This window comes from Notothenia rossii, assembly GCF_949606895.1.
Source record: "Notothenia rossii genome assembly, chromosome: 5".
Taxonomy (NCBI): domain Eukaryota; kingdom Metazoa; phylum Chordata; class Actinopteri; order Perciformes; family Nototheniidae; genus Notothenia; species Notothenia rossii.
The window spans coordinates 88,868,705-88,883,316 of record NC_136903.1 but is presented as its reverse complement, the minus strand read 5'-3'; the positions used below and the strand labels follow the sequence as shown (position 1 = coordinate 88,883,316).

The 14,612-nt window shown below is 38.7% G+C and overlaps 3 protein-coding genes across 4 annotated transcripts in view; 1 reads left to right on the top strand and 2 right to left on the bottom strand.

The window, feature by feature from the left end:
- mybl2b (v-myb avian myeloblastosis viral oncogene homolog-like 2b) overlaps positions 1 to 7,332 on the bottom strand; it is a 19,325-nt gene extending 11,993 nt beyond the window's left edge. The window contains exons 1-6 of the mRNA XM_079680597.1: positions 6,905 to 7,332; positions 5,890 to 5,986; positions 5,695 to 5,766; positions 5,518 to 5,610; positions 5,116 to 5,336; positions 318 to 470 (exon numbers count right to left, since the gene is read on the bottom strand). Coding sequence (XP_079536723.1) covers positions 318 to 470; positions 5,116 to 5,336; positions 5,518 to 5,610; positions 5,695 to 5,766; positions 5,890 to 5,986; positions 6,905 to 6,924 — 656 coding nt within the window. The 5' untranslated portion in view covers positions 6,925 to 7,332. The remainder of the gene's footprint in view (positions 1 to 317; positions 471 to 5,115; positions 5,337 to 5,517; positions 5,611 to 5,694; positions 5,767 to 5,889; positions 5,987 to 6,904) is intronic.
- Positions 7,333 to 7,628: 296 nt separating this feature from the next.
- LOC307039520 (uncharacterized protein) lies at positions 7,629 to 8,714 on the top strand. Its single transcript, XM_079681644.1, has 3 exons — positions 7,629 to 7,902; positions 7,984 to 8,547; positions 8,627 to 8,714. The coding sequence occupies exons 1-2, from the start codon at positions 7,878 to 7,880 to the stop codon at positions 8,457 to 8,459; spliced, it is 501 nt and encodes a 166-aa protein (XP_079537770.1). The 5' UTR covers positions 7,629 to 7,877; the 3' UTR covers positions 8,460 to 8,547; positions 8,627 to 8,714.
- On the bottom strand, positions 8,695 to 14,178 carry ift52 (intraflagellar transport 52 homolog (Chlamydomonas)). 2 transcript variants are annotated; one of them, XM_079681641.1, is made up of 14 exons: positions 14,119 to 14,178; positions 13,550 to 13,723; positions 13,324 to 13,411; positions 13,033 to 13,162; positions 12,849 to 12,924; positions 11,914 to 11,985; positions 11,690 to 11,816; positions 11,522 to 11,605; positions 11,343 to 11,411; positions 11,108 to 11,262; positions 10,931 to 11,018; positions 10,060 to 10,168; positions 9,028 to 9,173; positions 8,695 to 8,951 (listed from the first exon to the last, which is right to left on the bottom strand). In XM_079681641.1, the coding sequence occupies exons 2-14, from the start codon at positions 13,666 to 13,668 to the stop codon at positions 8,910 to 8,912; spliced, it is 1,305 nt and encodes a 434-aa protein (XP_079537767.1). In that variant the 5' UTR covers positions 13,669 to 13,723; positions 14,119 to 14,178; the 3' UTR covers positions 8,695 to 8,909. The 2 variants fall into 2 exon arrangements, with proteins under 2 accessions (XP_079537767.1, XP_079537768.1); XM_079681642.1 differs by having other exon boundaries at positions 14,005 to 14,133.
- Between the last annotated feature and the right edge of the window lie 434 nt (positions 14,179 to 14,612).

The following is a 14,612-nucleotide window of genomic DNA, read 5'->3' as shown; positions in this document are numbered from 1 at the left end:
GGGTAAGGTTACACCAATATCACAAACATGTGGTAGAATTGAAGTGCAGCAGTGGAGGATTGTCAGTAACCCATACCAGTGTTTTAAAGTGTTTTCCTTTATATCATTTCCAAAATGCACGAGCCCCTTGTTTCTCCCCAAACAGTATGCCTCGTGGGGTTAAAAAACAACATTTTCAATTTGTTTAAAAAACGTTCCTGATTGCTGCACTAAAGCAATCTAACAGCGCTGTGGCAAAAATAAAAAATCTCAATTAAAGCTAGAAAGTAAAACAGAAGAGACATTTGGTTCAGCTTTAACCCCTCTTAGAGGAGGACATAACGGAGACATCGCCCACCTGTTCGTCTTTATTCACGCGGGCTAAAAGCTCTTCAAGCTCGTTCGGGCCGAACACCTCTCCGGCGTAGAAACCCATCTCCAGTTTGCGTTTGATGGTGGAGTTCCAGTGGTTCTTCACTGCGTTGTCCGTTCTGTGGAAATAAATATTGCAACATGAGCCACTTTGGTAAGATAAGACTTTATTTATACGGAAGGAAATTGTTGTGACAGAGTTACAAACATACAATAAACACAGCAGCACAATTAATAACAATAAAACTGTACGCTAGCCATTTCAATAACTACAAGAAACAAAGACGGTCACATCATTAATATTAACAGTATGCTGCTGCATCTTTAGAAAATTCCTCAATATTTAAGAGCCAACCCGAAATCTTTAGTCCTCTCAAAGACGTGTTGTTTTATTTATCAAGAATAGGAATTGTTAAATGATTTGTGTCGTGAACTCTACACCGTGTGTGTTTTGGTTTAGCGACTTTTATTACAGTCACAAGAGCAGAGGTGAGAAGAGAAACAGTTACAGAAAAACAACAGGTCACATAATTACATTTCAGCTGTTGGAAGTAGTGGAGTACAAATACTTTGTTACTGTACTTAAGTACATTTTTCTGGTATCAGTACTTTACTCCACTACTTATCTTTCTGACAACTTTTTAACCAAAATACCTGTACTTTCTACTTCTTACATGTTGAACCCAAATACCTGTACTTTCTACTTCTTACATGTTGAACACAAATACCTGTACTTTCTACTTCTTACATGTTGAACACAAATACCTGTACTTTCTACTTCTTACATGTTGAACACAAATACCTGTACTTTCTACTTCTCACATGTTGAACACAAATACCTGTACTTTCTACTTCTTACATGTTGAACCCAAATACCTGTACTTTCTACTTCTTACATGTTGAACACAAATACCTGTACTTTCTACTTCTTACATGTTGAACACAAATACCTGTACTTTCTACTTCTTACATGTTGAACACAAATACCTGTACTTTCTACTTCTTACATGTTGAACACAAATACCTGTACTTTCTACTTCTCACATGTTGAACACAAATACCTGTACTTTCTACTTCTTACATGTTGAACACAAATACCTGTACTTTCTACTTCTTACATGTTGAACACAAATACCTGTACTTTCTACTTCTTACATGTTGAACACAAATACCTGTACTTTCTACTTCTTACATGTTGAACACAAATACCTGTACTTTCTACTTCTTACATGTTGAACTCAAATACCTGTACTTTCTACTTCTTACATGTTGAACACAAATACCTGTACTTTCTACTTCTTACATGTTGAACACAAATACCTGTACTTTCTACTTCTTACATGTTGAACACAAATACCTGTACTTTCTACTTCTCACATGTTGAACACAAATACCTGTACTTTCTACTTCTTACATGTTGAACTCAAATACCTTTACTTTCTACTTCTTACATGTTGAACACAAATACCTGTACTTTCTACTTCTTACATGTTGAACACAAATACCTGTACTTTCTACTTCTTACATGTTGAACTCAAATACCTGTACTTTCTACTTCTTACATGTTGAACCCAAATACCTGTACTTTCTACTTCTTACATGTTGAACACAAATACCTGTACTTTCTACTTCTTACATGTTGAACACAAATACCTGTACTTTCTACTTCTTACATGTTGAACACAAATACCTGTACTTTCTACTTCTTACATGTTGAACTCAAATACCTGTACTTTCTACTTCTTACATGTTGAACACAAATACCTGTACTTTCTACTTCTCACATGTTGAACACAAATACCTGTACTTTCTACTTCTTACATGTTGAACACAAATACCTGTACTTTCTACTTCTTACATGTTGAACACAAATACCTGTACTTTCTACTTCTTACATGTTGAACACAAATACCTGTACTTTCTACTTCTCACATGTTGAACACAAATACCTGTACTTTCTACTTCTTACATGTTGAACACAAATACCTGTACTTTCTACTTCTTACATGTTGAACACAAATACCTGTACTTTCTACTTCTTACATGTTGAACTCAAATACCTTTACTTTCTACTTCTTACATTTTGAACTCAAATACCTGTACTTTCTACTTCTTACATGTTGAACACAAATACCTGTACTTTCTACTTCTTACATGTTGAACTCAAATACCTGTACTTTCTACTTCTTACATGTTGAACACAAATACCTGTACTTTCTACTTCTTACATGTTGAACACAAATACCTGTACTTTCTACTTCTCACATGTTGAACACAAATACCTGTACTTTCTACTTCTTACATGTTGAACTCAAATACCTTTACTTTCTACTTCTTACATTTTGAACTCAAATACCTGTACTTTCTACTTCTTACATGTTGAACACAAATACCTGTACTTTCTACTTCTTACATGTTGAACTCAAATACCTGTACTTTCTACTTCTTACATGTTGAACACAAATACCTGTACTTTCTACTTCTTACATGTTGAACACAAATACCTGTACTTTCTACTTCTCACATGTTGAACACAAATACCTGTACTTTCTACTTCTTACATGTTGAACACAAATACCTGTACTTTCTACTTCTCACATGTTGAACACAAATACCTGTACTTTCTACTTCTTACACGTTGAACACAAATACCTGTACTTTCTACTTCTTACATTTTGAACACAAATACCTGTACTTTCTACTTCTCACATGTTGAACACAAATACCTGTACTTTCTACTTCTCACATGTTGAACACAAATACCTGTACTTTCTACTTCTTACACGTTGAACACAAATACCTGTACTTTCTACTTCTTACATTTTGAACACAAATACCTTTACTTTCTACTTCTTACATATTGAACTCAAATACCTGTACTTTCTACTTCTTACATTTTGAACACAAATACCTTTACTTTCTACTTCTTACATTTTGAACTCAAATACCTGTACTTTCTACTTCTTACATGTTGAACACAAATACCTGTACTTTCTACTTCTTACATATTGAACTCAAATACCTGTACTTTCTACTTCTTACATTTTGAACACAAATACCTTTACTTTCTACTTCTTACATTTTGAACTCAAATACCTGTACTTTCTACTTCTTACATGTTGAACACAAATACCTGTACTTTCTACTTCTTACATGTTGAACTCAAATACCTGTACTTTCTACTTCTCACATGTTGAACACAAATACCTGTACTTTCTACTTCTTACACGTTGAACACAAATACCTGTACTTTCTACTTCTTACATTTTGAACACAAATACCTGTACTTTCTACTTCTTACATGTTGAACTCAAATACCTGTACTTTCTACTTCTTACATGTTGAACACAAATACCTGTACTTTCTACTTCTTACATGTTGAACACAAATACCTGTACTTTCTACTTCTCACATGTTGAACACAAATACCTGTACTTTCTACTTCTTACACGTTGAACACAAATACCTGTACTTTCTACTTCTTACATGTTGAACACAAATACCTGTACTTTCTACTTCTCACATGTTGAACACAAATACCTGTACTTTCTACTTCTTACATGTTGAACACAAATACCTGTACTTTCTACTTCTCACATGTTGAACACAAATACCTGTACTTTCTACTTCTCACATGTTGAACACAAATACCTGTACTTTCTACTTCTCACATGTTGAACACAAATACCTGAACTTTCTACTTCTTACACGTTGAACACAAATACCTGTACTTTCTACTTCTTACATTTTGAACTCAAATACCTGTACTTTCTACTTCTTACATGTTGAACTCAAATACCTGTACTTTCTACTTCTTACATGTTGAACTCAAATACCTTTACTTTCTACTTCTTACATTTTGAACTCAAATACCTGTACTTTCTACTTCTCACATGTTGAACACAAATACCTGTACTTTCTACTTCTCACATGTTGAACACAAATACCTGTACTTTCTACTTCTTACATGTTGAACTCAAATACCTGTACTTTCTACTTCTTACAAGTTGAACACAAATACCTGTACTTTCTACTGCTTACATGTTGAACACAAATACCTGTACTTTCTACTTCTTACATGTTGAACTCAAATACCTGTACTTTCTACTTCTTACATGTTGAACACAAATACCTGTACTTTCTACTGCTTACATGTTGAACACAAATACCTGTACTTTCTACTTCTTACATGTTGAACACAAATACCTGTACTTTCTACTTCTTACATGTTGAACACAAATACCTGTACTTTCTACTTCTTACATGTTGAACACAAATACCTGTACTTTCTACTTCTCTCATTTTCCAAACAGGCTGGTTCCTTTAGTCTGAATGTGTGTTTGGTGGCGTGATCATTATTATTTAGAGTCATTGCGTGCCTATTGATTTGAACACGATCCGTGTATCCATCATTTCCTGGTCTTCTCTAAAGAAGAGGGACCAATGAAAACGTTGTCATGTTGCCGTTGGTCACCATGGAAACATTCATTAGCTAACAATGACATTATTGTTCTATTAATATAAAGGGAGGTCAGGTACTCTTTAAAACAGCTGCTAGTTATGGGTACTTTTTACTGAAGTACATTTCAAAGCCTCTTTACTTTGACTTGAGTAAAGAAGTTTAGTCAGTACTTCTACTTTCACCAGAGTATTTTTAAACACGAGTATCTGTACTTCTACTTGAGGAAAGGATGTGTGTACTTTTGCCCTCTGCGCACACGAGACTAAGCTAAATACGTTTTGACTGATGTGACTTATATTTACCTTCCAGGGAGCAGCTTGGCGATCTCGGCCCAGCGGTTTCCCAGAAGGCAGTGGGCTTTGTAGATAATTAGATCCTCCTCTGCCGTCCATGATGATTTCTTCACGTTGGGGTTGAGGTGGTTGTGCCAGCGCTCTCTGCACTGCTTCCCCAGTCTGCCCTTCAGATGCTTGGCTACCGTGGCCCACTGTTTGTTTCCGTACAGATTCACAAGCTCTATAACCTGAGGAGCGAGGGGTACGAATGTCAATAACATTGTGAATTTAGGTAGGAGGTGCAGGCTTCAAATGTGCCACGTGGGTTTTCTGCCGCCTCTTTCTGTCCTTGATATTATGTGTTATGTTTGAAAATGTTTACATTGTGCAAAAAATAATAATAACCGTAGCAATGAAACATTGTCATACCTTCTCATCTTCCTCTTTGGTCCAAGGGCCTTTCACCAACCCTGGATCCAAGACTTTAAACCAGCGGTGCTGACACTGGGGTTCACTGTGGTTCTGAACAGGACAAAAGCAAGCTTTAAAACACTGACTGAGGCCCTAAAGCGTACAATCAACACAGAAAAGGACCATGAAACTCACTGGTATGTAGTTGGCAATGTGTTTCCAATCATTAGTCCCCAGCTTTTGAACCAGCGCCTTGAGTTTGTCATCCTGTAAAACAACAAACAACAAACATGTTTACACTGCCTGTCCTACAGAGACACTGTTTACTTTCACAGGATCAGGAGATCTGGAGACGACGTGTGAAATGTTGGGACAAGTCTGGACATTCACCTCCTCCTGGGTCCATTTCACCTTCACTTTCCCACCGTCACCTCGCTCTGCCATGTCAGAATCCGTGTCTTGATGCATGGCTTCCTCACTATCCTCGCTGAAGAGACACAATATGTGTTATTTGTGACAATTAAGCTGACAGGAGGAGCACGAAGTAGCTACTAACCTGCCCTGATGGTGGGGAGACTTGATTATCAGGTTTATTGCTATGTTAAGCCAGGGATAGAAGAAGTACTCTTAATTACTTCTTAAGTAGAAGTAGTAAAAGACTATTAGTATTGTTGGGAAAATACTGAATGTACTCTTCAAACATCAGCTCACAAGTATTAAGAAATCATTTAAGTGCCAAAATGAAAAGTATGCTCAATGCAAAACGGCCATTTTACACCCTAGATATTACAAAAATACTTTGTTAAAGTTATTGTTGCATTTATATGGGTTCATCACTTTAATTGTGCACTTGTTAAATGTGTAGTTAATTGGAATTACTTGAATATAGTACTGGATAGCTTAACCAATAATAGTTTATTACAATGTATGTCGATTTATATTGTATATGAACAATCTAAATGGAGTACAAATCACAACATTTGCCTACAACATGTAATTAAGTTAAAGTATGAAGTGGCAGGAAACACAAAATAAAAATAAAAGTAAAATACTTGTAAGTAAACGACATTGTGACATTACAGCTACTGTGGTTAGCTAGCACTTGGCTATGATCTAGTATGCAAACACTGTTATATAATGTCAGTACAGTATAAGACAGATGTATTAGACTTAAGTGATTTAACAGATGGCATTAAATGAAATACTCCACCCTGTTTGCCGGGATTTTCCGTGAAAAAAGGCGGCATATAGAGGAGTCCGTGAAGTACTCACAAGCACACAAATGGAAACCTATCATAGTCAACTTTATGTATTTCCTACTGTAATGTCATATTATAACACTCAGTGATACAATTAGTAACCATAGTGCTACTGTTGATCAGGAAAACTAAGATGCCCATCTTACCCGCGCAGCCACCGAGACATTTCCCTCTGTTTTTCTGTTGTTTACGATTTTTCCAGGCGCTTCACGACATGTGCATTAATATTTCCTGATATATCCTCGTATTATTCCGCGTTTTTGTTGTCTATAAGGGGGCTTCCAGTGTCGGTGGTTGGAGGCCCGGTACTGAGGTGTTTTGTTGGATGTAGGGTTGTTGCTTGTGACCAGCTGGAGGAGAGGAGAGCCCGGGTTTTGAGATCCGCGCTCCTGGATTTCTATCTCCCGCCCTTCTCTTTGGTAGAAGCCAGGCGATGACGTAGATGCGCATTAGAGGTGCGCATAGGTTCGAGCAAGAAGATGGAACGCTTCCGGTGAGGAGCATCAAAATAAAAGTGTGTCCGCCTTTCAACAATAAATGACATTATCCTGTCAATGTACAAAGAAAAAAGTCTATGATGCAAACCGACTTGAATACATTTTATGAAAATGTTGAACATTTAAGTTTAAGTAATTAAAAGCCACAAAGAACACTCGCTTTAGTTGGGAGCTTCACAACAAAAGTGCGTACAAATATTTAATAAAAGATCAGAAGTGATCACGACTTCTTTAAATCCTGATCTTATTTCCCTACCAAATGACATTTATTTCTGACCTGAAAAGCCTTTTAGCAGCAGTCTCTCTCTCTGTGATACCCTGCTGCTCTGGAACTTTTTAAGGAACTTAAACTGATGCCTGTGGTGAGGGCTAAAACTCTGTGAGAAGGAAATAACATGTCTGAGGAGCATGTAGAGTTTATATCAGAGGAGAGAAAGCTGCGTTTATGCTACACATTGCAGAGGATCAATGTTAAATGTATCTGCACCAATCTGTATGCTCCCCTCCCCCCTCCACCTGCAGACCTGTTAAGTCTCCAGCTGGGCCAATTAACAAGCTGCCTCCAGTTTAAAACCCACCTGGAGCTCACACTCCAGTTGAAACTCACAGGCCCAAGGAAACAATGGAAGAAGCTTCTGTAATCAAAGGTAAGAAAACTGCTTTTTATTCTCAAGATACATTCTGATCAGATGATGAGATTCTAAATCAAACCTAACATTTCCTCCAAGATATGCAAAGCTTCGAGTGTCCATCTCCACTGGAGCTTAACAGGAATTTTTTTGGGGGACAGAGTGGGCTGTCTGCTTTGTCGCTGGATCTTTCAACGTCGAGGGCATCAAACGACAAACTTGCTGACGGATCTGACCCCCGACTGTCCATCCCGGCTTCTCTCTGCCTCTCTTCGGACCCCATTTCTCCCTCTCTGGCTCCGACCAACGCTCAAGAATCTGACGGCTGTTACCTGGCCGTGCCTCTGCAGGGAAAGTCCTCCACTCCCTACGAGCTGCTTCTGAAGAAGAATAAACAGCTTGCTGTGTTGGATCAGTCGTACACAGACCTCACTCCCTCTCGAATGTCCTGGGATGTGTCTGGTATTGCATCTGGAAACAATAGTCCTCGATCCATCATGGCGTGCAGTGCTCTGGAGGCAACATGGAGTCCAAAACCCCAAACGCAACCTTCAGGAGCCGATGTTTCCCCCTGATGTGGTCCAGGAAGTCCTTCAGTGAACACACACTTGGTTTTTATCTGCACATGGCTGTCTCTTCTGCTCCATTGAGGATTATGTGAAGGTAAGATGCTCAGTTTGGATAATAACTTTTAATATTCATACAAATCCATGTTCAACTTTTCAAATTCTTTCTTTTACAGGATCCATGTGTGGGGATGTATGAGAGCCCTGTGCCTTATTTACAATATGTTTAAAGATTACAATTAAATAAATGTATCCATGACTTTATTTGCATTGAAGTGGTTTTTTTGTAAATGAAATTCAATGGAAAGTTATAAAAATATCTTTATACAATATCTTAAACACATCTGTACCTAGTTGATAGTCCAGTGCTAGAGTTATGATCCCCCTTTGTTCCTGAACTCATCAGCTTGGTCATGTGACAGGGTGTTGAAAGGCAGAGATGGAATATCTTGAATCCAATCACAACGGAGTGAAAGGCGTGTCTGTGTCGGCATCATGCTCCTGAAAGAGGGACATTCATTGTTAGACCATCGCTTTCAGAGCATATACTTTAGTGTAAGAGTTTTAAAGTTCTCACCTGATTGAGTTTCTTGAACTCTACCACCTGGAAGAAAATGTGTTCCAGGATGTGCTTGGCATCCCTCTGCTCTTTATCCAGCTTTGGAGTCACACCCAGAATTTCCCCGCATTTCCGCACGTAGAATTCCAGGTCATCGTCCGTACCTGTAAGCAGAATCTGTTAATACTCAGGGTATATGCAGGAGTCCTGAAGTCAAATGTAAGACCTTTTTTTTTTAAGACCCGTTCCATACATTTTAAGACCTCATCGCCACTTCGAGTTTAACTGGTTACCTTGGCAACACACTTTACCTCACATTGACTATATACAGTATGGATTGTCCTTCCTCCTTATCTTCCAACCATTTGGACGCAAACTTGCATTTCCCCATAACGATGTTGTTTAACAACCGGCGTAAACGGACCTTTGCGCGCTGAGAGCGTGCGATGTCCTGTTCAGATGACGTCAAACCCAACGGGATGCCATAAATAAACTACACAATCACACTACACACCTACGCAATGATTCCATCCAGGCACACTGTAGAATACAACCTCTTTGGAAAATGTATGTACTTATTGAAAACAAGCTAAAACATGTAATACCTTGGAAAATGCTGTTTAATACTTTTTAATAGGCTTACTTCCTTACAGAGCCCCTCCTCCAACACACACGAACGTGCACATGACCAATGAGGGCACGAGATAAGTTTGTGCCCAGATGGAAGGCTGACAGGCAGGTAGGCCATCCAGTTACTTTAGCCGAGCCGGCTCAGATGATTGGTCGTGCTTTTTAAAGCGCCGCGGCTTCCACAGATATTTTTTTATGGATTTTTTGTCAAAGCACTTCAGATATTCATTGCTATCGGGATGTTAAGAGCATTCCATGGAATATAACAAAGTGTATCTCGAGCCGGTTTCTCAAACTTACCTACCCCACCTTTAATTTTCACTAAATTGATTTATCAACTTGTAATACTTTAAGACCCCGCGGGCACCCTGATACCTGACGGATGTAACTGTCCCGTTTTAATTGGAGTACTTGACTTACATTTATTGGTGAGCTGTGCAAGGCGCACTTTCTCCGAAGAGAACGTTTCATCCAAGTCGAACAGGTCAAGCATCGGGGGAGGCAAGTCGCTTAAGGCAGGTGGAAAGACCTGGAGGACAAGAAAACACACATTGTGGAACTCATAACATTTCATTTCCCTTGAAAGACACCTATTCTAAACGGTGGGACATCCAATTGTTTTATTAAAGCAGGTTTAGGTGCTATGAAAGAACGCAATGCAAACAGACCATATTCAGTGACTGGTTTAAACAAACTTTCCACCTTAAGATTGTGATGTCAAAACTAGCATTTTAGACAAAGGGTGAATACATTAAGAGAAGAATGTGTTTAATGAGCATTAACGCATGTAAATCTGGTCTAGTAGAACTACATTACAGGATAATATAGCGGTGCAGTGTTGACACTTTTGTAGGCCGAACAGGGAGTTGGCATTGCACAAGTTCCAACCACAAAAAGCAATGGGATCTTTCCATTTGCTTTTGTAATTTTGCATATAATTGTTTTAACGTCACTTTTATATTTTAAGAATAAATGCAATCGCCATAAGTAAAAAGTTAGAATACAAACAACTACATCACAGCATGGCTTTGTCACCATCGCCGAGCTAAAGGCGGCTAATCATCGGTATAATGGCATTTTACCAGTCTCATTCAAAATGTCTGCTTCAAATCAATAACCCACTTGATTATCAACTTTTAGCGAGGGAACTGGAAGGGCTACAATGCTGACTCCTTCCTGTGCCACTCGACATGCCTCCTTTTAATATTGGAGTTGTATATGACTTAAGAATTGACCTGCATGTATGGAAAAAAGATATCCTAAGCGCCAAATCAGCAGGACTAAAACTCACAGCGGGTTGGAGCTGAGGCAGCGGCGTCTCAAACTGCGGCGTGATCAGCTGAAGAGGCTCGTCTTTGACATTAAGCTGCTTGTAAGCACTGTGGAAAACATTAACATTCTCTTAAGCTCTGAAGGTAATGAATAGCAAAGCTAGGACTGCCTTCTTTTGTGTATTTTGCATTCTCACCTGATGACTTGGGGTAAGGTGTCAGTTGACAAATTGAACAAAGACATATCAAAGAGCGAGGTGAAGTCCCGGGGGTTTTCATCGCCCTCCTGTAAACACACTCTGAGCTGATCTGACAAACACCCCGTGTCCGGCAACATGGTGTAATCTGTGATCTAGGGGATGGATGGCTTATTTTAATAAAAGACAATACAAGTGATGCCATTCTCCTGTGAAGTATACGGTACTTCCTCACCTCTGGGTCTTCTGCATCGATCTGATTCAGCTGAATATTATCGGCCATGAGCAACTGGAGCAAGACATCCTGGAAGGAAAGTAAGACAGGATATTGTCAGAAATATTTGACAGGTCTACAAGAGACCCTTCTAATTTGTTACATGACACAAATGATATTAAAATGTCGGCTAAACTCACCATGATTTTACTGTTCTCCTCTTTGTCTATGTACTGGTCACTGAACATGTGGCAGGAACCCAACACTACCAGTTTGCCAGCCTCCTGAATAAGACACGAGACATCTTTTAACATCATCTCACAAGTGTACATAATGCTTTAAGGTCTGGGAAGGAGCGAGAAATCTACCTTTCCTTGATGGAAGGCCAGGACGGGTCTGTTGAGGGGGAAGCAGACGGAGCCCGTTGAGAGCAGAGCCACAGCGGGCTTTATCACGCTCAGTGTGGCTCCGTACGGATACACAAATGTGAGAGCCCTTCACAATTAAAGAAAGAAAAAAGTGTGTGTTCAAACGCCCCTTCGAAAACACTCAAATGTGTTTTATTGTAAAAGATAGTAAGTAAATCATTTACTGTGCATTGTTTCCAACTTTTTCGTCTTCGATGCTGCCTGTGACCACTTTTCCAGCAGCTCGACTGATCTCTCTAAACAAGAAAAAAGACAATTGTGACTTTTGTGATTCAAAACTATCTAAAAGGGAACAATTGGTTGTTTCAAAGTGGGGTTGTACGAGGTACTCATTCATAATCAAGTGTATTTCCTTCAGTGAATGGCGGTTGGCATGCCCCTTGAGATCTTCATTTAAAACAGGGGTGTCAAACTCAATTTCATCACGGGCCACATCAGCATTATGGTTGCACTCAAAGGGCCGGTTGTAACTTTAAGACTATATAAAAATACATATATAAATATATAATATATATAAAATGTATTATATTACATTATTGCCTCTGCATTGGATTATTATCGGATAGGTCAATAACTTCATAATTAACTACGTCTGAAAGCAGAAGTCTAGGGCAAATAATTGCAAGTCTCTTCAGTGAGAATGTTACAAAATGATTTAAAAAGAAAAGCCAAGTTCTGGAGAAAAAATATTTTGAAATAAAAAGTAACATTTTGAAGAAAAAAATGCGAATTCTGAGAAAAAACTCTAATTTGAGATGCATTGTGGGAAATGTAGTTTATGGGCAAAGTGCTTCTGTAAAGTAGCATGTAACCGTATAATAAACAAATTACATTCTTTGCACGCTCTTGTGGGGCCACAGAAAATGGAGCCGCGGGCCGGATGTGGCCCCCGGGCCTTGAGTTTGACACCCCTGATTTAAAAGGTTAGCATTACACAAGTTACCTCATAAGACCTCCTAGATGTGATGCGTGATTTGAGGATATTTACGTCCTACAACCCCACTTTAAATACTACAAACTACTTTTTTAGTAGATTTAGTACAATTACATTTGAAAACATATAAACATACAACAAGCACGCTACAAAAAATCAACAAACCTGTTCAGTACACCATTGGACACAAGCGCCTCCTTAGGGTGGAAGTATTTGTAATACACATTCCTCACAACAGCATCTGCAGCAGTGATGAAGAGAAAACAGATACCACAGAATGAAATCAAATTCAAACAAAAGCACCCAGAACTGAATAAATGATGTCATTTCAACACATTTAAATATGCACCATTGTTGACCATTATCCCAAACTCCTCCAGTAGAAAGTTGATGTTAGTATCATATTTCATTTCTCCGCCTTCCCCGAGCATGACCAGGACGTTTCCTCCTGCGTCCAGGTAGTGTTTCAGCACCTCCAGCTGAAAGGAAATGGGACAACACTCTAAAAAACATGCCTTTGTGTGCAGGAAATTAAATCAGTGTACACAATGTCAATGATGAGGTCATTTTCCCATCTCCCACGCCAACGTGTCTGTTTTCCCTTTAAAACACTGATGATAGTTGCTCTCTCTTTCGGTACCTCTGATGCTGTGAACTTCTCCCTGGGACCTGCAGTTATCCACAGCTTGACACCCTTCAGCTTCTCCAGAGACAGTTCTTCCTTCAAACTAGGGGTGACAGCATTTATTTCAATACTGACTGTTTTTCTCAAGATTATTGCAATACAATTCATTTTTTTTATATTCTAAGCCAAAGCCAGTAGCACAAGACAACATATATGGTTATTAATAAACAAGCAACATTACCTTTGGATTTTCCATTGAGCTCTGAGTCTTTTCTGCATGGTTTTGTATCCATTATTCGTAGTAAACAGCTCTCTCTTCGAGACATTGAAGACGACAGTGTTGTGTTGTTCCTTCTCCATTCTTCTTTATTATAATTCACTCACCGAAATAGGCTCTTAATAGCATCCATACAACCTAGAAACAGGTTGTAACTCCAAGTTAGATCAACTAGAAGTACGTATAAACTGCCCTCGATACATTTGCTATCTTAGCTAACTATGTATTGAGTTAACAGGTTTACTTGCTAGCTATATATGACATTTAGGGAAATAATCGACCAATATTAACTTGATAAAGTTGTAGTAACGTTAGTAGGTCCCTGAAATAACCTAAGCTAGCATACTGTTAGCAACAAAGCTAGCTCCTTCAATGTTATGTTATATCCGTGTAGAAATTAGCTTAGCGTCGTAGTCCACGTTCGCGGTTGACGTCTGCTATGAATGTGTGTCTCTTCTCTGCATTTGAATAAATACAAAGTTGATTTTCAGTCTTTTAAAAGTGATATTAGAGGGTTTTCGTTCCCAGGTTACCTTGGTCTCCTAGACGTGATGCATGATGGGAGGAAAGTGGTAACTAGGGGCGCTAACCACTTAGCAACCAAGCAGTAGGGTGGGTAATTTTAGTATTTTGATACTAACGTTGATACCATAGAGGTTGATACTAATAGAACAACGAAAAGCTATAATACTAATGTCCTACTAGGAGAACACACACTGATGCCTAATATACAACAGCATCTATGTGGCTCCTTGGCTCACATTTGTGTGCATTATGGACGCCATTTCAAGTCTGCCACCTTGTAAAATGAACTATTTGTGGCAGATTCAAAGGTAGGCCTACTATTGATAGGGAACAATCTGCACAGTTTTGCTCTGTTCTACCCCACACTCATTCTGTTTTTCAGTCTCTCATGAAGGACCAGACTTTATTTTCCAGGCTGTATCTATGTTGCTCTAATTTAAGTCTCTGTTGATGGATCAGATTGTATATTTTGTTGAATGTCCCAATCCAGTTCCAGTTTATA

Coding starts and splice junctions, on each gene's coding strand:
- LOC307039520 (XM_079681644.1), top strand. CDS start 7,878: ATGGAAGAAGCTTCTGTAATCAAAG. Junction 7,903..7,983: donor AGAAGCTTCTGTAATCAAAG/GTAAGAAAACTG, acceptor ATTTCCTCCAAG/ATATGCAAAGCTTCGAGTGT.
- ift52 (XM_079681641.1), bottom strand. CDS start 13,668: ATGGAGAAGGAACAACACAACACTGTCGTCTTCAATGTCTCGAAGAGA. Junction 13,163..13,323: donor AGAAGTTCACAGCATCAGAG/GTACCGAAAGAG, acceptor ATTTCCTTTCAG/CTGGAGGTGCTGAAACACTA. Junction 11,986..12,848: donor TCCAATGGTGTACTGAACAG/GTTTGTTGATTT, acceptor TTTCTTGTTTAG/AGAGATCAGTCGAGCTGCTG.